The sequence below is a fragment of the Vanellus vanellus genome (genome assembly GCF_965231255.1).
Source record: "Vanellus vanellus genome assembly, chromosome: 23".
Lineage (NCBI taxonomy): Eukaryota > Metazoa > Chordata > Aves > Charadriiformes > Charadriidae > Vanellus > Vanellus vanellus.
This window is the reverse complement of record NC_138928.1, coordinates 597471-624898: the sequence shown is the minus strand read 5'-3', so window position 1 is coordinate 624898 and position 27428 is coordinate 597471. Positions and strand designations below refer to the sequence as shown.

The window sequence follows — 27428 nt, the reverse complement described above, 5'->3', positions numbered from 1 at the left end:
TCATGCCTATCTGTGAAGTGCTATATACAGACACACAGAGACGTATATATAGCCTTCACCCTGCAGAGAGCAGCAACATGGGGCTTGGCCATCTGGAGATACTTCATGCATTCGTCTTTCCCTCAGGTCTGATCCATGAAAGCTTTGTATTCCAGGGAAGCAGAGGGCTAAGTTCAGTATTATCACAACCTATCTAATGAGGTCAAAGTCAAGCACTATAAGGCATGAGGCAATTATTCGTCAGCCTTTAGATTGCATTCAGACTGGCTGCAAAGCTCAAGGACCTTAGGACACCAGTCAACTTTCCAGGTGAAGCTGGTAAGGAGGAAACTTGGGCACGGGATGAGTGTCACTGTGGAAATTCATGTCACAGGGATCCCCCCATGAGAAATACTGTCCTCACACAGCGGTGGAGAACTTGGCTCCTGTATTAGGACCATGCAAACCTTTGGATGTCATTTTTTCCTTGCTGCTCCTCTGAAAACACAGCCCTGTCTCCTCTAGCACTGTTCCCCAGCCCTGAGTACGAGATCTGAATGTTTCCAAGAATCAACCTCTGTCACTGCAGCGATGCCTCTTGCTGCAGTTGACTTTTCTTCACATTAACTTTTCCATAAACATCCCGACTTACCAGGCTTGTGCTACAGAATGGGTACAATCTAATCCCCCTTCCCCTTCTCCCCGGATTGTTAAAGATTGAAAAATTAAGTCCAACATAATCAGGAAATCTAAAAGTTAAGACCCTCCCATCCAAACGGCAGGAAGCCAGTTATGCTGCCTGATGTTTTACAGCATGCATTAAGTGCCCTAAAGAGCAATACACCACAGGGCAGGTTTTACAGGGCAAAGCAGGAGCAGCGAAGCGACGTGAAGAGCGGCGTGGCAGGAGTCTCAGCTTTTGCCATGTCTCGCTCCCGCTTCTTGCAAAATATGGTGCTTCCCTTGGCTTTGCTTTTCTCCCTCATTTCAACTTCCCACTCCTTCACCCGAAGCCCTCTTGGGATCCCCCCAGCCCACTGCACCAGGCCATTTGCTGTGGTCCCAACGCTCCCCTTGGCCAGAGGTCTTCCCCTCTGGGCATGCCTATGGGTTATGGTTGTCCTTTCCTTGGTATTTAAAGTCTTTGTCCCCAGCTGGCCCTGCTCCGCTTACCGGGCAGCGCTGGCTTTGCTTTACATCACCTGAGCTTACACCTTATTTAAAGGATCTAGTCCATTACCCAGAGAGGCTACAGGAAGAATATGTCACATAAGGACATTTACACTCTCATTTACTCCGTGTTTTTTGGAGAGGGCTAAAAAATGCCAAGTATCACCCACTTCAGCGATCTAATACCTGGTTTCACAGCTCAGACACGCTTGGGGTTTCTTCCCACAGCCCTGCAGGGTTGCTCTGTGTCATCTCTCAGGCTTATGGGAACTGATGAGGGAATCTCCCTAGGCTTCAAGGCTATTTCGAAACCTTATCGGGAATCTGGCCAGAGCGGCTCTGACTTGCTTCGAGCCCAGGTTTCCTTCCCAGGAAGCGGAGGTTGGGGGGGCTTGTGAACAGCCAGATCTTGTACTGACAGAGAAAATTTTCTTGGAGCTGCTTTCTCCAGCTGCATGCTGGTGTTTGACCGGCTGAGACCTGGTGGATGTTGCACATTCAGCTCCATCTACCTGCCCTTCATCAGCATGGAAAAGGCAGAGCTGCTTTTGCTCTGTACCTGGCAGAGCTGACTTGTGTACGGTAGCTGCAGGTCAATGCGGGGGAAAGATGAGGTCATTAATCTGGCTTCACTTTACTTCTTTCTAGATTTGCTGCCCTCCTAAAATATCAGGGCCAAGCCATCTCCAAGAGCAGATGCTCTGCTGGGATCTGTTTTTGCAGAAATTATAGGACCTGGGGTAGGCGTCTGGTGTGGTTGTGCACAGGCAGCTTGTACGCTGCTGAGACCTGCAGGGAGCAGTGGCTGCTGTGTATCCTGGAGTTTTGGCTACATGTGATAAAAATAGAAGGTTTTGTGTCCAGACAGCTTAGAGGAACGGAGGTTTCTGCACCTAAAACTTCCTAGCCTTTTCTGAAAACCCTGAAACAAATTTTTTTCCTCTCAACTTTTACAGCTCAACTATTGTGCCTGGCTTATAATCAGCATCTGGCCGCAAATGCTCATTTTAGGAACCCTGGAGAAGTTTCTGTCTTCGCCGGCTCTTACCATCCTGCTGCCTTCCAGGAGGTAACGCCCATGGGGTAACTGAGAGCACAGTTTGGTCTCCACAAGCCAAGAAAATGTGCTAAGTGCTGTCAACAGAATGTAATCATATTTTGAGTTAAAGGGTATATGTGGAGACTATAATAGTCTCCACATACACAGGAGCCGAGAGGTGGTAGGTAGATGCAGGTCTAACAGCTTGGCTGAGCTGCTGCAGGGACATGCTTGGCTGTTTTTGTCCCCAAAGCTTGGCCAGCTTTGGTCAGCAGGGCAAATGAGTGCTGGAGAGTAACACGAGGGGGATGGCTCCACTTGAGGAGCAATGCGTTCCTCAAAGGTCAGTGACTTGAGATAGTTGCTAACCTGGAGGTGAGAGTTAGATGTTCACGCCAAGAGGAGCAAAAGCCGTCTCACTCTCTCTTGAGGACACTCCTTCAGCGTGATCAGATGTGGAGGAGAGTTTGGAGTTCTCACCCACAGCACTGTCCTTGCCGCTGCAGGTGGCTCGTGGAGGCTGTGGGCTGTGGGATGCTCACACACACAAGTCCATCGAGCCTGGGCACGGGCAGTAGTCAGGCAGAGCCCTGCTCCAAGGGGACAGCCCCTGGAGGTGGAAAACTCCCAGGGCTTCCTGGTCAGCAGGGACAGGACTTCCACTGCCGTGGCCCTGCAGAAAGCCCTGTCCCCGTGGTGCTGTGCAGTCCCGTCCCCGCAGGGACTGAGAGCAAGAGAGGGAGACACTGAGCTCCCCTGAGTTCTGGGCATCTCAGGTGAGCAACAAAAGTTCTAGAGCAGGAGCAGAGGGGAAGAGAGGGAAAATGAGCTCTCAGCAAATGAGGGGAAACCCTCACAGGGTTTCCCAGGGCAATGGAAACCCTTTAGTCTTTCCCACAGTAAATAAGGGTCAGTTTCTTCTCTGCAGCCCCGTCCTACTTGGGATGGGCAGCAGCATGGCTTCACCTCGGCTGCAGAATAAGGTTGCCCTGATGTATGCTGTGCTGTTGCTGCATGGTCTGCCTGGGCTATAGCCCAAACAGGGTTTTCTTCCACCAGCAAGTCCTCCACTCCTCCCTGCAACCTGCCTGCCTTTGTGCTGCCTGGATGCCTTGAGTCTGCCCTCACGTATCTGTCTGTGCCCACCAGAAATGGCTGGGGAGAAAGTCGAGCTGGCACAGTGGCAGGGGAGATCCGTGGATCACCAGAGGAGACCTTCCAGCCTCCCTCCCTGCACCATCCCTGGCACGGTTCAGCCTCTCTCCAGCTGAGCCCTTCTGGGTGGCCCCAGGATGTGCCAGTCTGAAAGCCAGAGACAATGCCTGTCACGGCCCTGACCCCGAGGAGCGTGTCGAGGGACCGAGGGCTTGCCTGCCGCTTCCACGCTCACCCAATTGCTGCTGCTGGCACTGTGCTGGGCACAGAGGGGTCCTATCTCCTTGAATGACACTTGAATGTTGGGAAGCGTCACCTCTTTTTGCTATGACCCAGACCCCTTAGATCTCCCTGGCAAGGAGTGAGGGCTTGACTCTGACCCCAGGGCCTGCATGGAGGGACATGTTTCTGCGCAATTAAGGCAACAGGCACCTCTTCCAGTCTTTCAGAGCCTTGATTTATTTGCTTGCTTGTTTACGTTTCCTCCTAGGCCAATGCCCAGCACATGAGACCCAAGCAATTCATACTGCTGTCAAAGATGTGGTGTGTGCAAGGCAAGGCTGTCAGATTTACGTCTCTCTGAGCTCAGGGTGACCTGTCTGCTGCTAATGAAGATGCGTCTTGGAGGAGGGTTCATTCCTGCTTCCCGTCTTCCCTCGTGGTCTCCTGACAGATTGCCTACTCAGCCATGCCAAGAACATGGTGCAAGATGAAGTCAGCTGGCTATGGGTGATGCCAGATGACATGAGACCATGCAGAGATATATTCCACAGATCCACAAGGATTTTACCAGCCTTGAACTCAAACCAGCCCCTCATTTTGGTGGAGTCGAGTGTCTAGGAGGCTTTGGGACTACATGCATGTGGTGAGGAGGTGGGGACACTCTCAGAGCAGGGCATGCATGCAAGCTCTCTGGGTGGCACCAGGACTAGACTTGTGTCCAGGGCCTCAAAGCCACCTCCCAGACACTCTTCCCACATGCACAGACCCCTCTGCAGCAGCACAGCCAGAGCAGCTTGCACAGACGCAGAGAGAAAGTCCAGTCTGCCACCACCCCAGGAAGCGTCATGCCCTGGGCATCTACTTGCTGGCCTGGTGCCCAAAGCCAGCCCTGCTGCTGCGCTCAGAGGTGGCGATGAGTGAACGTACAGTGGAGCTGACCCAGAGACACCAGCCCTTTCCTGCGGGCTGTGCTAGAGGGGATGAACACACAGAAGCTCTTTAGGACAGAGAAGACAACAGGTAACTCACAGGGTTTCCAAGCTGTGCAGCCCATCAAAGCCGTTGGCTCCCAGGCTTTGGATCCGGTTGTTGTGCAGGTGCCTGTGGACAAAAGGAGATGGTCAGTGGAGGTGCAAACTGACCTTTTCCTGCCAGTCTGAGCCATGGCCCAAGGACATCCTGCAAGCTAAGCACAGCCTGGGCTGGGATGATGAGGGGTGTTATAAGGTCCCCTCTGTTGCCCCATGAGGCACATGCAAGGTGCAGTAGTGTTTGCAGAGCAGCTACAGAGCTCCCATTTGTCCCAGGAAATCCAGACTGACGTAGGAGTTTCCCTGAGACATCCACTTTCGCAGCTGCTGGGTGACTTGTGATGAACATGCTTAAGCAAGAAGCTTCAAGAAACACCCTAGATCTCACCTTACATTGGGCCCAACCCTACAAAGTGCCATGTAGCTTCAACAGTTGTTCATGGGCACTGAGTGCTATCTAAGGACACGGTGATATTTGGACTCCTCAGAGTCTTAGTAGCAGAAAGAAGGCTTTGGGTTCAAAATCATCCTGTTAGTCACAGTTCATTAATCTTACTTGCAAAAAAATGAAAATGCCACGAGTTCCTGGATTAGCTCCAGTTTGATTGCGATGAAAGTTGTCTTCAGTTTAATGCTTCAGAGTGTCTGGCTGAAGTGTAGGGGCCATGCAACAAGCTGATGTACATGCCCTACACTAAGGCAACAATTTTTTCCTGTTCCCCTTCATCCTGGTGCTACATGCCATGAACATTTAGTGCTGGAGCTCCCAGCCTTAATGTTGGTGCTGGAGGCCCATGTGCTGGGAGCCCCTGCAAAGCCACCTGGGGTATTTTTGCCTTGGAAGCTCCACAGGTGATGAGTTCCTGGAGTCCCATCTGCTGGGTTCTGTGTTCCATGCACCCCTTACTCCCATGACTCATTTTTTTGGCAAACCCAAGAACTTAATTCCTGGATTCTTCCTCTTTGATTGTCAGAGACTCTGTGTGTGTATGCGTGTGTGTGTGTGTGCGCATGTGCACATCTGAGTGTTTTTGCCATCCTTTACAGCTGGTGGGAGCTGCATGGATAATTGTGCATCCCCCTCTGAGATCCCACGCAAGGGCACCTTGAAGTCCATCTAGAGAGATCTTGTTATCAGCCTGAGAAAAGTCTGCTGAAAAACAGAAGACAACCCAATGCTGCCCAGCCTCCTCTTCTAGCCTCTTCCAGCCTCCTCTTCTAAGCCCGTGCTTAAGCACGTTAGTGATGTGCGTGCATCCACTGGGATGGTCTGTGCAGAGAAATGCCCACCGAGGAGGTAAGGTCCTCTGAGGCAAGGTACCCTCTTTGCTCTCTGTCAGGGTAGGTTTCCCCATCAGTTCATTTTACAGTTCAGGTTCTCCTTTAACACAGAGTGCCATGTGGTTAATTTGCTGCCACACCACTTGCCTTTGGGGACCTTTTCTCCCTTGCCCACGCTCGGGGACGCACCAGCCTTTGTCCAACTCTGCTGCCTCCTTCCAAGAGCCTGGGGGAGACTCCATGCTGGCAGGTGGATCAATGACTTTTTCGTTATTTGCTGCTTGATCTAAATCTGTCTCAGCTTGAAAAATCTCTCACTCCACCTGGATTCAAATGTGAGCTGTTTGGCTGAGCGCAGGCAGCTCCCACTGCCAAATATTCTAGTCTAAAACAGGAGGGACCTGGGAGTGGAGGAACAGCCAGGCTCTAGGGCAGTTTGGTAGGGGCTTGCAAAACAGAATCCAGCCCAAGACGGATGTTTGTCGTTGGGATGAGAACATACAAACATTTCAGAGGAAGGGGAAGGGAGGGGAAAGATGTGTGATAAAATATGTTTGCTTTTTTGAGCAAATGGGAAAAAATAGAAGGATGTTGCCTGCAAGAAAACTTGGTTTGATTGTGACTCTTAGGTGGATAAAAGAACTCGAGATCAAAATCAGAATCTTACAGAAGAAATTACTCTTTGTCAAAAGAAGAGAAGTTCAAGTCCAGATGGTTTCCTCTATCAAATATTATGGGACAGCTTCAGACCATGTTGCCCTTACTTGACTTGGCACTTCCAGTGCAAGATGGTGCCAACAATTTTGGGTCCCTTTGAGCACTGGATATCGCCTCTGGGAAATCGAAGGTTTGGATCTGGAGTTGCTCTGTAATCGCAGCAAGAGGTGTCACAGGAACCCCTTGTCCCATACCTCTGTCTGCTGTGAGGAGACAGCATGGGGAGAAAGGAAATGCTGGATGCTAGGGAAGATGTGAGCTCCCTGGAGCTTTGTAGGGGTGGTACAACAGGACACCTTGTCTAAGCTCAGACATGCTGAGCAGTTGACTGCTATCGCTCAAGTCAGGCAAGGAGGCAGAACAGAAAAGCAATCACCTGCTGTGTTTATATTTGGCTCTAAAGTGCTTTGTTTGGAGGCAGAGTAATGAAAATCATCAGAAGGAAGTTCTTTGTTGGTGAGAAAATTATGAGCAACTGAAAAAGAGAGTTATAAAAAAATTTGCTGTCCAAGCTGAACTCTACTGTTGTTACCCAACCACATGCAATAATAGAAACAAGAGAGTTGGAAAGGTAAACACTTGAAAAGACATTCCTTTCTTCCATCCTGCCTTTTTTTTCTCCCCTGGTAAACAAATTTTAACAAGTGGAATTGCAACATCTCCAGTGTTTGTCAATTTAAGCTCAGCCCACACGACGTTATATTCTGTCCTGTAAATTACAGCTGGTTTGATAACAGCTTGAGATACTTGGTTCCGGGCTATAAACAACCCTCTTGTGATGCAAAAACATAAGAAATCTTTAAGCCCTTCCTATTTCTATTGCAGCTAGTACCCACCGCTGTCCTCAGCAAGAGCAACGAGCTCTGTGTATCTCCCTTTGTGGGTCAGCGCCACAGAGTGAGGCTGATTTTGGGCAATCCCCCATGAGAGCAGCTTTGCCCAGGAAGGAGAAGGACAGTCATTGCGTTTTTGTGGGCTGGCATTGCAGACTGTTTTTCAGTTATGCATCTCCATTAGAAAACAGTGGTGTCTTTGCAAAAGCAGTTGTCACGACTGACCTCTGGCGGGGTGGCAGACAATGTGCCCTGTGTGCCCCTGCGGCAGCAGGAGTGCTGCCACATGCCACGAGACAAGCCAGCTCTGCTGTGTCAGGTGAACCCGTGCTCCGTCTTACTGAGAGGCGGCGTAAATGACAGTGGCTGCGGAATACCGAATGGCCACAATCCCCCAGGCAGGCTAGGGAGAGATGCTTCACCTTGGTTTGTGTCTCAGGTGACGAGACTTTAGAAGTGCGCCAGAAAAAAAAAAAAAAAAAAAAAAGCCAACCCTACAAGATTGATTTGTGCCCCACAAAAATAATAATAAAAAAAAAGCACAACAGTCTCGAGAAGGAAGATTTTCTGTCCTTTCCAACAATTTCTTATCACAAATTGAGCATAACTGTGATTTCTCCAAATCATCCCTGAAGCACTCCTAGTAGAATTTGTTTGATTTTCATGTCACTTCCTTTTCGATATATTTTTCCAGTGGATTAAAAGATCCTGGAGGACAGTCTTGTACTGAAGTGAGAGGCAGTCCAGTGCTGATGCTTACAGGCGTGAGCACCGTGAGCTCCAACTCTGGAAATGCCACCTCCAAGGGGACAGGGCACCTCTGCCATTTGTCTTACACACAAGGGAAAGCAGGTTGAGCTAATGCACTAAATACTGGTTCAGTAAAGGTCCTTGTCTGCATGAACAAGGGAGTAGACTGTAAGGAAAGGGAAATTATATTACATCTGCATTGCGCACTGGTGAAACCGGCTCTGGAAAGGGTATTTCTGGTACCCGCATTGTTAACTGGAGGTTGATAATTTGGAATGGGTGCAGAGAAGAGCAATAAAAATGATCCAAGGGCTGGAAAAAACTGGTATGGAGACTTAGAGAACTCAATCTGTTTAGCTTATTAAAAATAAGATCAAGGGGATGAGTGCAGTGTAACGTATAGGATTTTTCCTGGTTAGAAAATGGGTACTAAAATGGTTCTGTGATTTAGTGGAGAAAAGAATAATAAGAACAAATGTCTGAAGTCAAAGCCAAAGAAAATTCAAATGGGAAATATGAGCTTTTTTTTTTTTGTTAACACTAAGGATGATTAACCATTGGAACAAACTACAAAGAGAAGTGGTGGATTCTCCATCGCTTTCATTTCTAATGACTTCATTTTTTCTTCTCAAAAAGGACAAATGTAAATATTTTCCACCAGTTATTTGCATTAAATTTTTTGAACCAAGTTCAAATCTGACATGATATGAATCTCCCACTGGACCAGGCATTGCCATGATGAATTTCCAGCCCTATTGTGGCAAAATTGTCCTTTTCCTCAACTTGGCCATGGATAAGTAGAGAAACCTAAATCATAAATGGTGCAAATTCCCATGGATTATTTCCGGCCGTGAAGGACCAGCGTGAGACTTGTCTGGTGAAGAATAAAGCTTGATCAGAAGTGACATTCTCAGGGGTGCATTGGAGTGCTATTTGCTTCTTCCTCAAGTGCTCGAGAGGGAAATTCACTTTTGCCAAGGCAGCATGCTCGGCCCTCAGAGACAAAAGGCACTTTTCCAAATTAAAAGGCCCATGAATGGGACCCAGATGTTCCAGGCAATATTGTTCTTAGTAATAATAAACTGCACATGCCTGGCACTCCCCGCCAACACCAAGGTTCCCAAGAACTTCTCAGAGAGGAACTTAACTCCCTCATACAGGTGAAGGTAGCGATGCAAAGGCTCATCTTGACACTCTGATCCACCAGACCTGGGGTTTCTTGCTGGGGACCTCTGAGTCTCACAGATGCCAGCTGGAAGTACTGGTGCTCAGCTCCCCTGGAAAGCAGGGATGAGATGTTTGACGTGTGCTCCCAGGCAGTTTTGGCCAGAGTAACACCAGAACAAGGACCAAAATGGGGATGGGAACCCAGGAGTCTTGGAAACTAGTTTTCTCCTCTAGTCACTAAACCATGCTGTTAGAAAGAGAGAGCGAGCGGCATCGTGTCCTTACATGATAAAAACTGTAAGCAAATAAATTCTACTGAATGTCCTTCATTTGCTGTCTTCAGATCACAACACATTTAGCTGGAAGGTCTTGCTGGGTGACCTAGGAGGGAAGCACTTTCAGGTGGGTGGCTTGTCCTCAACAATAAAACATCAGCTGAAATTCAGGTTGCATGAAGGTAAAGTGATGTGAAGCGGGAAAAACCAGTCTTATATGAGCATATGCAGTAACAGGCTCTTAAATATCTACAGGAAGGAACTCTTGATGTTTTGTAGCTGTCAAAAAGGCAAATCAAATGATAGGAATGACTGGAAAAGAGAAAATGGTCTACGGAATGGCATTATACCATTGTATAAACTCATTGTTCATTCTCGGCTTTGCTACAGCGTGAGGTTCTGGTCTCTCCACCTCGCAGGTGTGGAGGAATGAACAAGTGTGATATGCAGGCAAACTTCTGATTGTAAAACAGCTGACTGGATGGAGACTGGAAAAGCTGCGACGAGGGAAGGGTATGACAGACAGTAATAAATACAGTTACGGCACAGACGAGGTAGAGACAGAGTACAAGAATTAGGGAGTGTTAAACAAACCTATCTGGTAGCGGCATGAAAACAGCTTTCCCAGATTCCTTGTTTTTCAAAGACCTGTGTGCAGGCAGACAAGGGTCAGGGCCAGGTAAGAGGAGTGGAGCATCTTTTTTGCATTATGGGGCCAAGTTAACTCACTGGCTCCAAGCTCACTGCACGTAGGGCAGCAAGTGCTGGGTCCTTTAGACAGCGGGATGTTCAGCATTGCAGGAATGTTGGAGTCAGTGGGGCTTCCACGCTCCCCGTGGACCCAAACAGAGAAGGATAGGGGTTTTGACCTCATTTGCTCTAACTTAAGGGATTCCCTGTCATGTGATGAAAGTAAAACTATCCAAAGACTTTCTTGAGCCAGGTCCATCATTACAGGGCTGCAGGACAAACCCTTCTACTGGCTGGCCTGTGCAGAAGAAGGCACCCTGACTCCATGTCCCACATGTTCCATCCGTCTCCCAGCATCTCTGCTGAGAGCGCTCACTGCTCCTTTGGTGACACCAGGAAAGAAGGGAACTGCAGCCCATTTCAGAGGTGTGGCAGCAAGGACGTGTCCGTGGTGTTGGGGAAATTCCCGGCTACAGTTCCCAAATTTGTCCATGTGAGATTTTACTGCAGGACTAATGGAACCTGTCTGCAGGTGGGGCTGAAAGAGGTGCTGTGATTCCTGGTTTGGGAGTTGACTTTCTGCTGAATTCAGCTGACAGAGGAGATGAGGGACACCAGCAAGAACTGCTGTCATGCACTTTATTAGCCTGTCAGCACAGCAGCATGGGGGTTTCAGATGATCACTTCTAAATGAAAAATCTTTTATGGCCGAGAAGATGCTTTTTGTAAAAAACCCTTTGCTTCATACAAATCATTAGCTGAAAAATATTCGGGACTATTTCTGCTGGGAGATGCTAAGGCACATTCTGTCAGACCTGGAGCGAAGATCTTCAGTATCCTATTCCCATGAGCCCTCCTGATCAAACGAGCCTTCTGCCATCAGCAGCACAGTGCCAACACCACAGCACGTGAAGCCCTTGATATCAAGGCTGGGGAAAGGATGGCGCCAATTACCGAGACTCATAGATTTCATGATGAGTGATTTACATGAGGCTCCGCTTGCTGAACACCCTGCAGCCCTAGCTGGAAACCTGCAGCAGCAGTACATGGGAATAAGATCAGGGAATTCCTCAACAGAGGTGTAATTTATTAGCAGAAACCGAACCCCTTAACTTGTTCCAGATTGAGGTTTGTATATTCTGGTGGTGGTGCTTTGTGTCCGTGCAGGATGATCGCTCACACCTCTCCCAAAGGCCCACGGTGTGTGCACGTGTCTGCACCCGGGAAGGTCGTGCCCTCAGCTGTGGTCAGCCGTGTCCGTGAGTATTAACCAGGCGTATATGAGAGACCCCCCTGTGCTCCTCCACATCTGCTCTTGGCTCTCCTCCCCCAGGTGCTCATTTTAATACCTCTCAGGCTAGAAGTTTCCCGACGTTTATGGTAGCGGCCAGCTCTTCTCAGTCCACGTGCAAATTCAGACACGTGCGGAGGAAAGCGCATATGTATCATCTGCATCCCGATAGGGAAAGTCTCCTCGCAAACTTTACTGTCTAGCTCAGATGGCTTTTGGGAACATTTGCTTCTCGGCTTGGTGGGTGTCTCCGAAGCAGGGAAACATCCCTGGTAGGGGCGCAGGAAGAACACTGGGTGACTTTCCACTGGTTGCGCGCTGACAAGGGTATGCATGGAAGCACGGGAGAGATTTATGGGGCCAGTTCTGCCAAACACTTGTGATCCCACAAAAATTTAGCATCGTGTCCCACAGCGCCTGGCAGGATCACACATGTGTTCCCTTCCAATTGTCTGTGGTGGGACATTATTCTCTCCCTTGTGACCTAATGGTCAATGACTTTTATTTCTTGAGCTTGCCTGTTTAATTAAAGAGTTGCTTCTCACCCAAAGTATGGGATAAGCCAGAATGAAAGCAGCATGCTTTTGAGACTGAAATAAAATCCCAAATGTCAGCTCACCCTCCGTGCTAGCTATTAAAGCTGAATGAAGTGGTTGCATTATGATGGTCATGGGATACCTCGTAGAATGAGCACTGTTGTGGGTGAAAACTACTTATTTGACATTTCCCAAGTTGCTTTTAGCATTTCTCCTAAATAAGCCTTTATGCTTTGTCTAAACAGCTGAAGTTGATGCTAATAAAACTCTGGACTGTCCTTTGTGCAAGCACTTTCTATGCTAGATGGCTTCAGTAAACACTTTAAATTTTGAAAGCAAAATAATTGCTAAACTTTCACTAAGGCACCACATGCTGAGGTTACTTAATATCCTGGTATCAATCTGTATTACCAAACTGAAAGGTAGCATTTCATGTAGATACAGGAGCTCTAAAGTAATTGGCAACCACACCTGAACTTGCTAATCAACACCGAAAAAGTAACGACTAGCTAATTTGCACATGTAAACTTCCTTTTTAAAACTAGATAATATACAAGCCTCTGTTGGTAGAAAGGATGCACATCCTGATGAAACTGCCAAAGTTTGTTTTCTGATTATAGGCTGCAGAGGGTTTTAGTATGTCTCACTGCCCTCCTGGCCAAGGTATCTTCTGGGACCAGCTCTGTTCTTTACATTGCTCTGAAAGCTGTCAGTAAAATATTTATAACGCAAACTGGACAAGAACATGCATCATGGGGTTGTGATCACCGCAGAGAATAGTTGATCTGCATGGATAACACAGTCATGCAAACAAGCATGCACAGGCTTGGACAAGGTGTTGAGGTTATACCTTTTGTGCAAAATCGTATTTGGTCAAAAAGTTTTGTTGGCATGTTTTCCAAGGGAAAAAAAAAAATCGATTTTTGACCTGGCTGCAAGTTTTTGCAGGTTGGTGTTTTTTTTTTTTTTTTTTTTTTTTTTTTCATGTTGATAGAAATTCCTGTAATCTTAACACTGGGATTGGAGGGGGAAATAGAAATGAGCAGCTTTTTGCTGCTTGAATCTTCAGGGGGAAGAAAACCTGCTTTTCTTTTGCAGATACCGTTTTGTTTTTTTTTTTAATGCAAAACATTTTTTGAAAGTTATCAGGGAGCTTTTTGGCTCTTCAGTGAAAAGGACAGAAAACATGAAAAAAGTCAAAAGTGGCAATTCTAGCACTTCATATCAAACAGTGGGGGTTCCTTGACTCTCGTGAACAAAACCTGCTGCCCTCACAGCAAAAAGCTGCTCCTGGGGAGTGACCAGCAGGTCTTCCCATGAGAGGAGGACCCTGTTTGCCAGGCACGGTCAGCACCTTGTCCCCGCCGGAGGATGCCACGGCTGCGAGGGAGTAACAAGCGGAGAAAGCTTACAGCACCACGAGGCTGCTGAGGTTCTGGAAGGCGTAATCGGGAATGTGCCAGATCTGGTTGAGTGCCAGGGTCATGGCTTGCAGCGCTGGCAGGTGGTTCAGAGCTTGGACAGGGATCTCCGTCAGGGCATTATCATCCAGCCACAGGTGACGCAAGGAGAGCAGCCCCTCAAAGCTCTTCTCGGGCACCACAGAGATAAGGTTTGCATCCAGGCGTCTGAGTGGGAAAGAAACAGGGTGGGGATAAGTGAGAGATGGATCTAGCGTTGCTTTACGTGCCCGCAGTGTTGTGCAAAAGGAGTTTTGATGCTGAGGCGGGATGGATTGATGGCCGGGGAGATTGGATTAGGCTGTAAATAGCGATTAGCATAAGGAGGTCTCTCCTGCCTGTGCTTGGAGAAGTCTGACCGCCACCAAGGCTGATCCCTTCTTGATGGCCATTTAGTGCTGCCAACTGACAGCAGCTTCCTAAACGAAATGGTTGGGCTAAGCCCTTTCACACAGACCCACCAGGTGGACGCCGGCCAGCTGTGGCTCGCGGGCACCCCCTTCAAAAAGGACCATCAAAGCTGCATCCCCTGGGGCTGGGCTTGCTGTGCTGATCTACGGGGGCACAGCCCTATCGGGGTACCCCACCACCCGCTCAGACCCACTACTGTGGGGTGTGCAGGACAGCCAAACCGTGTGGCCAAAGCCCCATTCCAGAAGAAAAGGATTTGTCTGGAAACCCAAAATATGTGGCAGCCCTGCTTGGGGGTCCTGCCTTTGGTCCGAACAGCCAGAGCTACCTGCAAAAGCACTGTGAACGAGTCAGACCATATGTCATGGTGCAGGAATTAAGCCTCTGCTCTCTGTATTGCACATGTTCAGGCCTTTCTTTCTGCTTGATTTGCTAATTGCCTTTTTTTTTTTTTTTTTAATCATCATGGAAACCTCAAGGCGGTTGAATTTGAGGTTTAATTTGGTAAGAAACTTTAATTTTTAAGACTTGTTTTTGTTCTAAAATAGAATGAGAAGCCAAAAAATATTAAGCTTATTATGAAAAAAAAAAAAAAAGTTAAAAACCTAGGTTTGGGAATCATCTCTCTTAAAGATCTCTTATTTCAACAATGGTGAGCAGGATACAATGTGTTATCTGTAGATTTCAAAATCAAAATATGAGGGGAAAACACTTTGAATTTGGACGAAATACCAGGAACCAATTATACCAAGGAGAAAGAAAATTCTGATTTCCACCCACAGCCAACAGACCTTATTTTATTTTTCCAAACTATCTAAAGGAAAGATCTCTGAATTCAAATTGCAAAGAGAAAACACTTTGCCTCTAATCAAAGCATGAGAGAAGGAAGTTAAAAGAACTGTCATGGCCCAGCCCTCAAGTCAACGATCCTCCATAATGGAAGGTGTATAGAAATTAGTATTTTTGACTACATAAAGTAATATTTTTGATGAAAATCGGGCACTGGAGCAGATCCCCAGATACTGTTCCCCGCTGGCACCAGACCCTTGCCCAAAGAGCACAGACAACATTTCCTAGCTCACAAACCACTTCCCAGCACCCCACAATAAATTTCCAGTCTGCGGGAGACCAAATGCCCCACCAGGCGCACGGAGCAGGGAGGACCCCAGGTGTGAGCTGTCGTCTTTAGAGTGGGGCAGGGGTGATGTTTCCTGGGTGAAATTCTCAGATGATCCTGGGAAACAGACCTTTTCCTATGCCACAGGGAAAAGCATTTTCTCCACTGGCTGTTCTAACCTGGATGGACAAAGCCGGAGTTACGTACCCGGCCGAGAAGTGCAGTCAAACCTTCTTGATATCTCCGCTGGACAACTGTCCTTTGAATGCAGCGCACAAGTCTTGATACATAACCTCAAACCGAAATGATACCCCAAGGTGGATTAAATAACTATTTTGTTACTCCCATTTTGCCACATGAATGTATTTTTCCAAAGTGCAATACACTTTCATTGCTGCAAAGCGGCATTCGCTGGCGCAAGGCTGCTCAGCTGAGAGTTTTTCAGCCATCTCTATTGATTGCTCTCTGGGTGACAAAAGCACATCTCACCCAAAGCTCAGGTCAGTTGCCGCAGGATTTGCACCTTTGCTCAGAGGGCTGACATAACACAGTGTATATTTTCCTCTTGTAGAGGTGGGAATGTTGCAAGTTCTGCCTCAATTTACCTCCTTTTACCGAGACTACAAACAAATCAGAGCATAGCATCATTCATTTTCCTGAGAAGACAAATCCAAAGAATAAAGAGCGGAAAAGCAAACCCTGCAGCAGCTCAGGGTAAGATTAAAGACTCTATTTGAAAATTTTCATCAAACTGTTTTGGGACAAACAAGAACTTTTTCACCAAAATTAAAACTTGTGTGGGAAATGCTAATCTTTGTTTAATTTTTCCATTCCTTCTTCAGCATAAGAATTCTGTTAGTTTTTGGCATCATAATCTGATTTAAAAAAAAAAAAAAGTAGTACTGCTTACTTTTCTCAGAGACATTCTGTCATCCAAATCCCTATATGTTTACTGAAAATTGTTTTAAAGTGAACGCTCTGTTTGAAGTTTAATTAATTAAAGAACAGACAATGAAAATATCTGCTGAGAATAGTTATCATTTTTCAAAACCAAATTAAGCTTTCAGAAATGGAGATGCTAAAACAGAGCCAAGGGCTGGTACACCGGGTTGAGCTGTCCAAGACAGGGATGGTTCATGGCAAGGGAACGAGGTGGGCCCCATGACTGTCTAGCTTTATGTCCCACTCTGGTCATGAACTCATGGGTGAAGCCACAGACGTGAGCCACAAGGGTGTTTGGCTTCAGTGTGACAGTGCCCCAGGTGTTGGGGAATCCATTAATGCTGATGGATTTTCTCCGTGGCTATTTAGCACATGGTGAGGAAAGGCACTTTTTACATCCATGGTCCACAGCTATGGGAGAAGTGCCAGTGAAGTAACATGTCTCCTTGGTAGATTTTTTTGAGGTACTCAGACACCTCCCTGTCTTTGTGGATCTCTATGGTTAGTAGAGGGGCAATAACAGATTCATCTAAGGAATTTGTTAATGCCCCTGGATGGCCACTAGCTTTGGACATGCTGCAGCACCAAGCCAGGCTCTGCCCCATGTCTCCACACCCTGCCATCAGCGAGAGGTCACCTTTGCAAGACTAAAACGAACCCCAGTTCTCCTGTCCCCTCACCTCTGCAGGGGTCACCTGCTGGCAACGTGGCATGTAGTGATGACTGTGGCCGGCGTCCATGAGACACTATCTGGAGAGCAGTGTGCTCAGGGAATGTTGGTGAGCTCCAGCCACGTAATTGCTGCCTTAACTGCTCCAGAGTGTGACAATCAGACCCCAGTCAGGTTCCTCCGTGGAGTGAAAGGAAAACTTTCTGCTGGGTGCAATGAGCTGGACAAGGGCCTGAGGAACCTCAGAAACAGCCTGCTTGGACCACAGCACAGCAAGACTCACCTATCTGGAGCTAGTGAAGTTAAAATTAGGAACAAGGAAGTGTCCAGGTGAAGGCATTTCACACACAGCATGACAGGCAGGATTCCTAACGTGCCTTTGCAGCATTGACAAGGGAACGGGGAACATGGACTAAGTGATGGCTGCGTTCTTGGTACCAAAAGGTCTCTGGGTTGTCCAATTGCGTCTCAGGGAGTTGCTGGCTTTTTCTGGAACAGAGGTGCATTCTTTCTAATAAAAGCTGTGCATGTGGGGATTGCTAATTGCTATGGCTTTCAGACAGCTCTCCACTCTCTTCTGGAAGGAGAAAAGCTGAAGTTCTTGGCACGGTGTTGTTAGCAATTATATCAATTATACTAAACAAAAACCAACCCAACAGTTCTCTCCTTTCTTCAGTGTGTGACTCTGGCTCCGTAAGTGTTTTGTGTTATGATTTATACCTAAGATAATTAGGCTGATTAGTGGGTAAATGGGACAGCGCAGGCTGGGGCTGGCTCCTCAACTTCCATGGAGATGTTTTAATCTTTATTTCACCAAATCACTCAGTTGGATTTCCTTGCAAGCATTAACCCGTTTGTTGCTTACGGAGGAAGATGCCTCTTTCACGGAGCTGCTGGATGGCTTAGAAGTGGGACTTCATCACACGCCTACTGTCAAGCAGTGTTGTCAGTCTGGAGAGCGGATGACACACACAGTGGTCTCCAGATGTCTTCACGGACAAGATTTCCAAGTGACTTCACAGGCTCAAGCAAGGCACTGCAGAGTATCGTCCTGTTTGGTGCAGGCTAAAGGAGCTGATTTTAAGTGGGACATTCAAGATCAATGGCATATGAAAATCACCAGCTGCTTGAAAGTCTCAACTTCTGGCTTTAGATCTGCATCTACTGCTGATACTTATGGGGCATTTATTGACTTCGACATGACACTCAGCCAAAAGTCCTAAAAGTGCCTGGAATCACCTCAGATTTTACTCCATTTTCTGTTTTAGGGACTACAGGGATGGGGACAAAGGGACTTGCCAGGGAAGCACATCAAAAGTCCCTTGGCTTTTGTTCTGAGGGATTGCCTATGTCATCTTTGTTCCTTAAGCAGATGTTCACATCTGTGCTGAGCCATGGTGAGAGGACCAGATCAGCATCAAATGCAAATATGTCTGAGCCCCACCAGCTGGTGCCTTTGCTGCTGCTGTAGCCAGTGGCGGCTCTGGGGAGCCAAAGGAACCTGTGTGGGGTGAGAAAGGGAAGTCTTTCCTCGGGCAGGACAGTGTCAGGTAGGCTTTGTGTGGGTGCAGGGTTAAAAGCCCAGTATGCCTTTGAAGATCCACTTCATTGCTTGAACATTGTCTGTATTTGATAAAGGTTCGAGGAGGAATTGCCTGCCTTCTTGCCAGAAACAGTCTAGAGATGATGCTAGGATCAAAAACATTCCTAGAAGAAATCAAGCAGGTAGGGAAGTCTTTTTAATGAGAAAAGGTCAAGAGTGGGAGATTTCTCCTTCCCAGTGTGCAGAGGAGAAGCCAATGCAATCAGTATGGCAATTCAGGAGGTCCAGGTGGTGGTGGGCCTACCTGTAGTTGCCAGTGCAGTGAACATGTCATAAGTTTTGTATTAATTCTGACAAGTCAAGCTATAATCTGAGGTCTTTGGTTTCCTGTGCCACAGACCCATCAGTTTCTAAGAACTATCTTGTTCTAAGACCTGATTCTAGAGTGTTTCAGAGGATGGACAAGTGCATTTCCTAGACATCTGTGAGCATATGGATCCTGCTGTCTGTAACACGACTGGCAGAAGCGTGCAGCAGTGGATAACCAGAAACAGTCTCTCTGCTCCCTAACAGATGTGGTGCAAATCTCAGGCTATGACCAGCAGAAGCAACTTTACCCATACCTTTCCTGGTCCTTCTGGCTGTGGAATATTTACAGGGGAAGCTGGAGCCTGGAAACCAATAAAATGCACAATGCCATACTGTCAGGAAACGTCCTGACTTTTGCTGCTGTTCTTCCTTCCTTGTACCCTGTAGAGCCAATAATAGCCAGCTGTCTGGGTGCCTTAAACAAACTATGTACCGTAACTGGTCTGCGGTATGGACTCTGTGATGTTCCTCCCCTGCCCACAGCCCAATCACAAGGGGACACTGGGACTTCAAACTCCAATCCATCCTCCCAGCATTTTTTTGCAATTTATTGGGCTATTACTTCCCTTGATAAAGTTGGACAAAACTTTCCACCAAACATCATAGGCAGCATTGGTGTCACTGGGATGGGCGGTTCTCTCTCCAAACCAGGGAACTCCTCTGCATCTCGATTATCTGCCAGCAGCAGAATACAGGGCATAAAGAAAGGATGTTCTGGAGAGAGAGCTGCGACCCTCGAAGGAGTGACGACTGACCCAGCAGCAGTGGGAGGAAGAGCCGGTTGCCCACCCCTCCCTGGGACCACCCCGTCCTCGGGGAGCGAGGTGCTTGCTGTCTTCCCTGGCCCCAGCGTGCATGTGTGTCGGCTGCACAGAGCTGATCTCACCAGAAATGTCTAATTGGTGCCTTCAGGCAATCATGTCTCTCTTCCTGTCTGAGTTTATCTTGAAAGGCTCGATTGAGTTACCTCCTATCCCATAATAGGATCTAAGTTCCTTGTAGTAACATAAGAAGGAGGTGATGTCACTGCAGCTAAACTTCTCCGATAACTTACTAATGACTGGGGCAAACACCTCAGCTCCTCTCTCAGGCAAAACTCCCAGACGCACTGAGTCAGTACCTGGTTTGTGAGCTCCTGCACAGAACTCGCCGTGCAAGGAGCTGAGGGCGCAGTAAGGGTGGACGGCTCCGGAGCTGTGCAAAACATCCTGCCCAAAGGCACTCCGTGCCAGCCTGTACCCCCCTGCTGCTCTGCCCCACAACTCAGCTCCACGTGTGCTGCTCTTTCTGCCAGGCACAGCACCCAATGGGGCTTGGACACTCGGGGCAGGAAGTTCTGGGTCCCTGAGCCTGCTCGAATAGCCCAGGTGAGGAGCAAGAGCTTCTTCCACCAACTGATACCAAATAGGATAGGAGAAAGACAGCTGGGGACTAACCTCAAAAGTGGGAAACAGGGTTCGATTTCTTCTCTGCCTACCATGTCCTTGTGGTCATAACGTACTGTAGATACAGTGGGAGAATGGACCTGTTGGAGCAGGTCTAGAGGAGGATTGTAAAAGTGATCAGAGGGGTGGAATACCTCTCCTATGAGGACAGGCTGAGAGAGTTGGGGTTCTTCAGCCTGGAGAAGAGAAGGCTCTGGGGAGACCTTATCACATCCTTTCAATACTTAAAGGGGGTGTATAAGAAAGGTGGGGACAGACTTTTTAGCAGGGGCTGTAGCAAAAGGACAAGGGGTAATGGTTTTAAACTAAAAGAGAGTAGATTTAGACCATAGGAAGAAATATTTTACCATGACGGTGGTGAGACACTGGTCCAGGTTGCCCAGAGAGGTGGGAGATTCCCCATCCCTGGAAACATTCAAGGTCAAATTGGATGGGTCTCTGAGCAACCTGATCTAGCTGAAGATGTCCCTGCTCATGGGACGGGTTTGGACTAGATGACCTTTAAATGTCCCTTCCAATCCAAACTATTCTATGATTCTATGATTCTCTGAATTGCACATTATTGAATAGGTAAAACGTTGCCTTGTAGGCCTGCACCAATGCCTGGGCTCTCTGCCTCTGCCACAGAAGAGCTCACAGCCCTCAAATAAGATTCACTAGAATTCTCTAGCTCCATTTCCAGACTAAAAACTTCTGTGAAAACTATGCCAGGCAGCGGATGAAGCTGCAAACTTTCCCAGTCTGTTGGCTGTGGAACAGGACCTGGTGGAAAAGTTTGCAGAGCTCTGTTTGGACTGCAATGAGTCTTCACTCCTGACTTAATGGGACATGTACCTCTGGGAAGCCCTCCATGAGGGATGCTCAGGAAATGAAATCAGAGCAATACCTAGACTCCACACAAAGTACCTTTGCTACAAACAAGAGGGCTTTGTTATCCCCAGTTGCAGACACCTCCAAAACCCCTCAGGTCAGAACCGTGCAAGAAGGATTGCCAAAATCTCTGTGCAGCTATAGAAACTGCTGACAGCTGGGCAGCTGCACTCCACCACCGCACCAACTCCCTGACTAGCCCTCTCCTTGGCCAACTGGCATTGCCCCCCTTGCCCATGGTGCCAGGCACAGGGAAATGGAGAAGGTACAGAAAGCAGCCAGAGGCAAAGAAGAGTGGCTCAAAGGCACACGAAGCGGTGTGAGCCCTGCATATTTGCTGGGAAACATGGCGTTTGTCAAGCACACAAGATAGCTGGAAAAGAGAAGGGAGAACAGCTCGTGGGGACAGGAAGGACAGGACACACTGCTCGCCGGGGAGAAGGGCTCTGAACAGGTCATGGCGCCTCAAGAGATCCCGTGGGCCAAGCATGTAGTGGAACGTAAGTGCCAGCTCATACTTTGAATGCGTGGGGACCAGGGCCAGACCAGGTGCATCACAAAGTCCCTGTCTGGTAGGGGGGATCTGCAGGGGTGTCACAGCTGGGTTCATGTCTGCCTTGCTCCATCCACTTTCCACTCATGAGTTAACATGGAGATAGGGCTCTAGGTGTTCCATCTGTGGTGTTTCACTCAGGCAATCACTGCTAGTCTGGTGGTTATTTTGTTCTGATGGACACTTGGGTGGGTGCTGACTCCTGTTGAGCTGCTGGACTGTACCCTGGTGTGATTGAGTGGCTCCTTGTGCTGGGTGAGCACCCATAGGATCCCCCTTGACCTTCCAGTGCAGTGAGTTATGTTTTAGAAATTAAACGACCCCCACCCTTATAGCTCATAGACTATACTGGGGAGAAACACTGGACTTTGCTGAGATGCTTGAGCCTTGATGGTCATGCATGTGGTGCATCACTTCTTACTAAACACATGTGACCCGTGACTGGGCAGATGTTGTCCTGGAGAGGAGTCCACCACAGCTCTCCATCTCACAATGGCCTGAGGCCCTCTGGCTGGGCCCCTCCACAAGTTGCCAGGCTGTTTTAAACAGCATGGCAGCCACGAGTCCCTCACAGAGCAAACACAGGGGTCTGGGTGACTGTCCCCTGGCTGAGGGGCTCCTTCATGGGCCAGACACAGTAGTTTTTGAGCCACACCACAACTGCAGGGCACTGGAAAGCTCTTCTGCTCTACCTGGCAGCTGGGGCTGCTTTGGAGGAACAACACTGAGTCGTGAAGAGGACATAGTCTGGCTGGCTGGTATTTGGAGCTAGATGTCCAGTGCTCCTACCCTGCCATGGGCTCAGTGTGACCCTGGACAAGCTGCTTGGCTTTTCCTTGCCTCCTCCTTCCTTTGTATGACGGGAACGGTAGCTTTGCCCTGCATTGCAAGGGACTGTGGAGGGGGCTGCCTCCCCTCAGGAGCAGTTAGCGCTGCAGATGGCTGTTAGGAGACAGATTGCTTGGACCATCTACAGCCTGGGCTAGCAGGGACCTCACAGATCATGACACTGAGGTCCTACTGCCAAAGACACCATGTCTGATAGGGCCTGTCATGCACAGGGCTGGCTTCTGCTGCTCTTAAAATTTCATTTATGTGTATCACATCACTTGGCTAAAAATTAATTTGGTGTTTATCCTACCAACACAACCAGTGATTCCAATGCCTAGCTTTATAAAGTGAGACAGTTCTGTACTTTTCATCCCTGAGTCTCACTAGACTGACTGTGCCCCCATCTACCTTGCCATGGGGGGAACTTCTTGAAGTCCACAGGGATATGAAAGAGGCAGGGCGTTAAAGATGAGAGCAGACTAAGGGCTATGGCTCTGTCTTGCATAGAGGACTAAATGCTGCATATATGGGTGCCAGTTTAAATATGTTGCTCATTTCTTACTTTCATTCCTGTCTCCAGCTTACCTGAAGCTTCTCTGTGGTTCATCAGGAGTGCTTACACATTCAATGCATGTAACATCTGGGACCCATCTTCCTTTTGCACTGACACATCTACTGTACGTAACATCTGGGACCCATCTTCCCTGCTGTGCGGCTGTATCTACTGTATGTAACATCTGGGACCCATTGTGCATCTTCTCTATTGAGTCGTCACTAGGGAAGTGCAGCATGCCCTGGATACTTATGTGTATAAGCAAGTGAGTTAAGGTTCATGAGTCCCCATAATAAAGGTCAATGGAAAACACATTGGAACTTACTATATGACTCATATGCAAGAGTGTGTGTGTGGATCGTGGATGTGAGCTGTGACTATTATTTCTTTAGTGTCTACAATGTTCTAGGCACTGGGAGAGCAGCCAAGACAGCATGTGCCTCTTCCTGAAAGCTATCACAGCCTGAGATGGGAACTGAAAGTGCATATGAGAGGGGTATGAAGATGGAATTAAGTTTTTCTGTTTGTCAGTCTCTTTTGAAGAACATTTACTTATTGAAAGGTGGGTACTGCAGCCATTGCCATGTAGGCAGAGAAAGAAAGGAGCAATATAGATAGACAAGCGACCACCAGTTTCATCTGGGAGTGAATGATCTCTTGAATGTTTATCCAAATGGAGTTCCTGGTTGCCATACTGGGTTGCTATCAGTCAATACAGAAAAGTTTGTAGGTGCTGGGGCACAGCAAGGGTGTCACTCGTCATCACCCTCTTCCAACTGGTGTGTACCACAAGCTCAATGGATGGGAAAATTAGAAAGTGAAGTGTCAAGAAAGGAACTGACTCAGGGGAGCATCATTAACGTGATGGCCCAACTCAAGATCACTGAGAGCTGAAGAGCCTACTCTCTACATGTTCCAGGAAAGAATTACAAAAGCTGTAAGGATATGAAACCTTTGCTTTTTACACACAGAGTACACAGGTAAGGCATCTGATGCGGCCATGGGTAGAGTTTCTATATCTGCTGACACCCTTTTGGGGAGGAGATAGCCATTTATGCAGACACCCATTTTTTCTTTATTATTTGCCAGTTCTGACACACAATAAAATAAGTTAGAGTGACTGAAGTTTGCTAAACTTTTAGCTGTTAGTCTGATAAACAACGTGACACTCTTGTCTTCCTAGGAGATGAATCCAGGGATCCTTCACAGCATGGACCCCCACAAGCAAGAGCCATACGGGCATTTCCCTTAGATAAACTTCACAACATCTCATTGTTGAAAGCCAGGGAGTAATGGGTGAAGGACAAATGGAGGCAGGGATTTATTGGGTCACTGCTAAAGAGAACTGTTCCTTGAGGATGACACATTCAACAACTTGTGTGTGGTCTCTAAATCTTCCTCTCAATAAAAGCTATTGAGGTCATTGTAGTTGGATAACCACATAGCATTTCATGCTTTTTTTTTACTGCTAAGCAGAAAAGGCTCTATTCTGACCAGCTGAGTTCCTGCCACTGACAGGAAAAAAACATGTCTGTGATGTACCCAGTATCCATGTCAGAAGGCTTTCTCATTTCTGACTTGCCCCCAGAACAATGGTTACAAATTCAAATCCCTCCAGCTCTGGAGTGCAGAGAAATGCCTCTCTGGTTAATGGGTAAGCTGCTCCTTGCACTTGTATTTTTTGGGCAAGATGACCTCCTCTGATACAGCTTTCTCTGAGGGCTACACAGGTGTGTGCTGGGTTTTGTGCACAGGGCTACGGGGGAGGAGAGGTGCTCAGCTCTGCTTTGGTACCCAAGCTCTGATGACGTGTGTTAGCTTGGTGAGGTGTTTTTGCCAGTTAAAAGTGGAGGGTGAGGAAAGGGGCATTTTTTTTTTCTCTCTAGGGGTAGGAAAAACACATCTCACCCAACTTCATTCACACAGAACTGGAAACCAATTATAGGGCCTTTCCTATAGAGAAGAGAAAACCAAAGTCCTCCAGAGAGTGATTCACTGGCCCTGCCCACCCCCCAGACAGGGCTCTGAGATAACAGGGATGATTCACCCTCTGGAGATGCTCATCATTTTCCACTGCCGACTAGCTGAGGTGAGTAATACCTAGACAGCTAGGGTTAGAGGAGGCAAATCCACCTGGTCTACCCGAGGGAGGTGTAGGCACAGCAGAAGCTTACCTGAAGGGAAGGAAGGTTGTGTAGTGAGGCCATGGAAGATGACTCAGAAGAATTTGATTTCATTCCTGGTGGTATCTTAGGATCTCCCACCATGAGGGAAGGATCTAGCACTCCAGTCATAGCAGAAGCATGGAGACACCAGCCTCCTGGTCACAGCCACTCAACTTCCCAACTACAAACCTGGCCCAGGCTGCTCTGTTGTAATGCCAAATGCCAGCGTGGCTGATCCTGCTGCTGTTCTTTGAGGGCTGCAAAAGGGATGCAGTGAAGCTGCTTTCTGGGGGCTACCAAGAACACAGTGTCCAAGACATGTTTTTTGCCCCTGTAAAAGAGGGTGCGTTTTCTTGCCAAGTGGATTTGCCAATGGCTTTTGAAAATGTATTCTTGCTCATCATTGCAGTAAAAATGCTAGTGATCTTCAAAGGTGTTAGGGAACACTCCATAAACAACACGGGGAGACAAGCTGAATGGCAGAGAAAGCTGCTGGGATAAGAAGTAAGGTCCAGCCACACACTTGGTTTCCTAGCCTGGGATGCTCTTGAACCCAGACCAGGGATTTGGATCAGGCCAGTGTAAGCAGAGGAACGACTCCAAAATATGAATCTTGGATTTGTATTTTAATGCAGCTTTTTCTCCTCAAACCTGGTCTGATACTGCCAAGCTAATCTGCCAGTCCTGGTGACAAGCACAAACCTTTAGTGACAGCTCAGACTGGGTGAAATGGAGAAAAGAACTAGTGAGCAGCAGGTTGGATGACAGCCGGTGGTATGTGGAACCAGAAAAATCTTGTCTGCTCAAAATCTCTGCCAAAAAGCAGTAATTCCTCTGAATTTGGTTTCTAATTCCTGAACCAAATTGTGAGATGTGGCTACAGAGAAGAGCCTCAGTCCCTTCCAGGGACATCATCCCACCTGAATCCAAAGAAAGAAACCACAGCTGTAACATTTCCACACTCTGTGCACTGGCTTAACTACACAAGCTACAGGGGCCACCTTGCAGCTTTTCAGGTGAATCTGTTTGTGCACACTACACCTGGGAGGAAGGACGATGGCACGTGGAGCCAGAGAGGCTCCTGCTTCCATACAGACAGTGAGGAATACTATCAGCAGCCAAACTTCAGCAAGGACTCACCACACCATGGCTACGCCACTGCATGAAATTACCTGCAGTACATCCAGATGTTTGACACGCCTGACTGTAGTGTTCACTTGGATGTGGTAGATGTCTGCTCTTGGCCCTTGCTAGACTTTCTCCCTTGCAGAAATACCATTAATGCCAAAATGGAGACCAAACTTCTGAAAAGAAGAATGGGGACAAAACTCCACTGCCTTAGCTGTGCTCCTCTCCAGAGCTGCCGGCTGAGAAGAGGTGCCTCAGGGAAAAGAGAGGATTTCAGAGATGGGGCAGGAAGCTTTTGGGCAGAAAGCGTCCTCTAGAGTGGAAGGAACTTCTTTAACACACTGACTGCACTGTGAAACTTTTTCTGGGCTCTTCCCTGCCACAGGCATGCTTTCTGCTGCAAAGTGGTCTGTAACAGGTGAAATTCAACGTCCTGTGCTCTCAGCAGCAGCAATCACCAGGAAAGTACTTGTGATTGCTTTGTTTCAGTCTACCTTCAGATTCACCATTAAGAACTGCCTCATTGCTCTACCCTGACCTTTTTTTCATTGTGCTCCAGAAAGACCTGGTAGCCAATAAATCATGTTACAGGACTGAGGTGGTCTTGCCACAAGACGACTTCTATGCCAACAGATTGTAAGTCACTGTTATGTTAGGCTGACTTTATAGATTTCTGTTTTTTCCATAGCCTTTATCCTCGAAACACCCAATGGAAACAACACCTTTCTTAAACCTTATTGCATCACATGTGATTTATAGAGAAGAATATTGCTGTTAACAGCAAACTGTCAAATATCGAATAGATCAAAGAAGTTAAACGAGGAATGAATTGACTGAGCTCTTCAGGCCATGCTGATTCCAAAGTAATTTTTTTCTTCCTTCTGTCATAAGAATTTATATGTTTGTGAGAATCTGATCAGGTGGGAAGAGCTTTTCTCCTTTGTCTACATCAAAGTCCACATGTTCTCAAATTGCTATAAGTCATTCTTTGCATTTTAATCTCCGGCCATATGTATAAAAATAATTACCTGCCTTGAGGGACAGGGGATGAAGTAGTCTTTATTACATTTCCATAAGACTCTAAAAGGTTCCTGCTAAAGATATCAGAGAAGTGAACCAATGGGTTGGAGGAACTGGTTTATTTTAGTTAGAGGTAAAATTAACTTGTGTGCACAGAGTGTACATGTCAGGCTGATTTAGCGCTTAGAGATTACGAGCCAAGTAAAGCTGGAGTG

The 27428-nt window shown here is 47.6% G+C and overlaps 1 protein-coding gene across 1 annotated transcript in view; it reads right to left on the bottom strand.

Moving 5' to 3' along the window:
• Positions 1-27428, bottom strand: part of LGR6 (leucine rich repeat containing G protein-coupled receptor 6) — a gene marked incomplete at both ends in the record, with an annotated part of 148130 nt that overhangs the window by 34435 nt on the left and 86267 nt on the right. Inside the window, 2 exons of the mRNA XM_082494688.1 lie at positions 4595-4666; positions 13549-13764. Coding sequence (XP_082350814.1) covers positions 4595-4666; positions 13549-13764 — 288 coding nt within the window. The remainder of the gene's footprint in view (positions 1-4594; positions 4667-13548; positions 13765-27428) is intronic.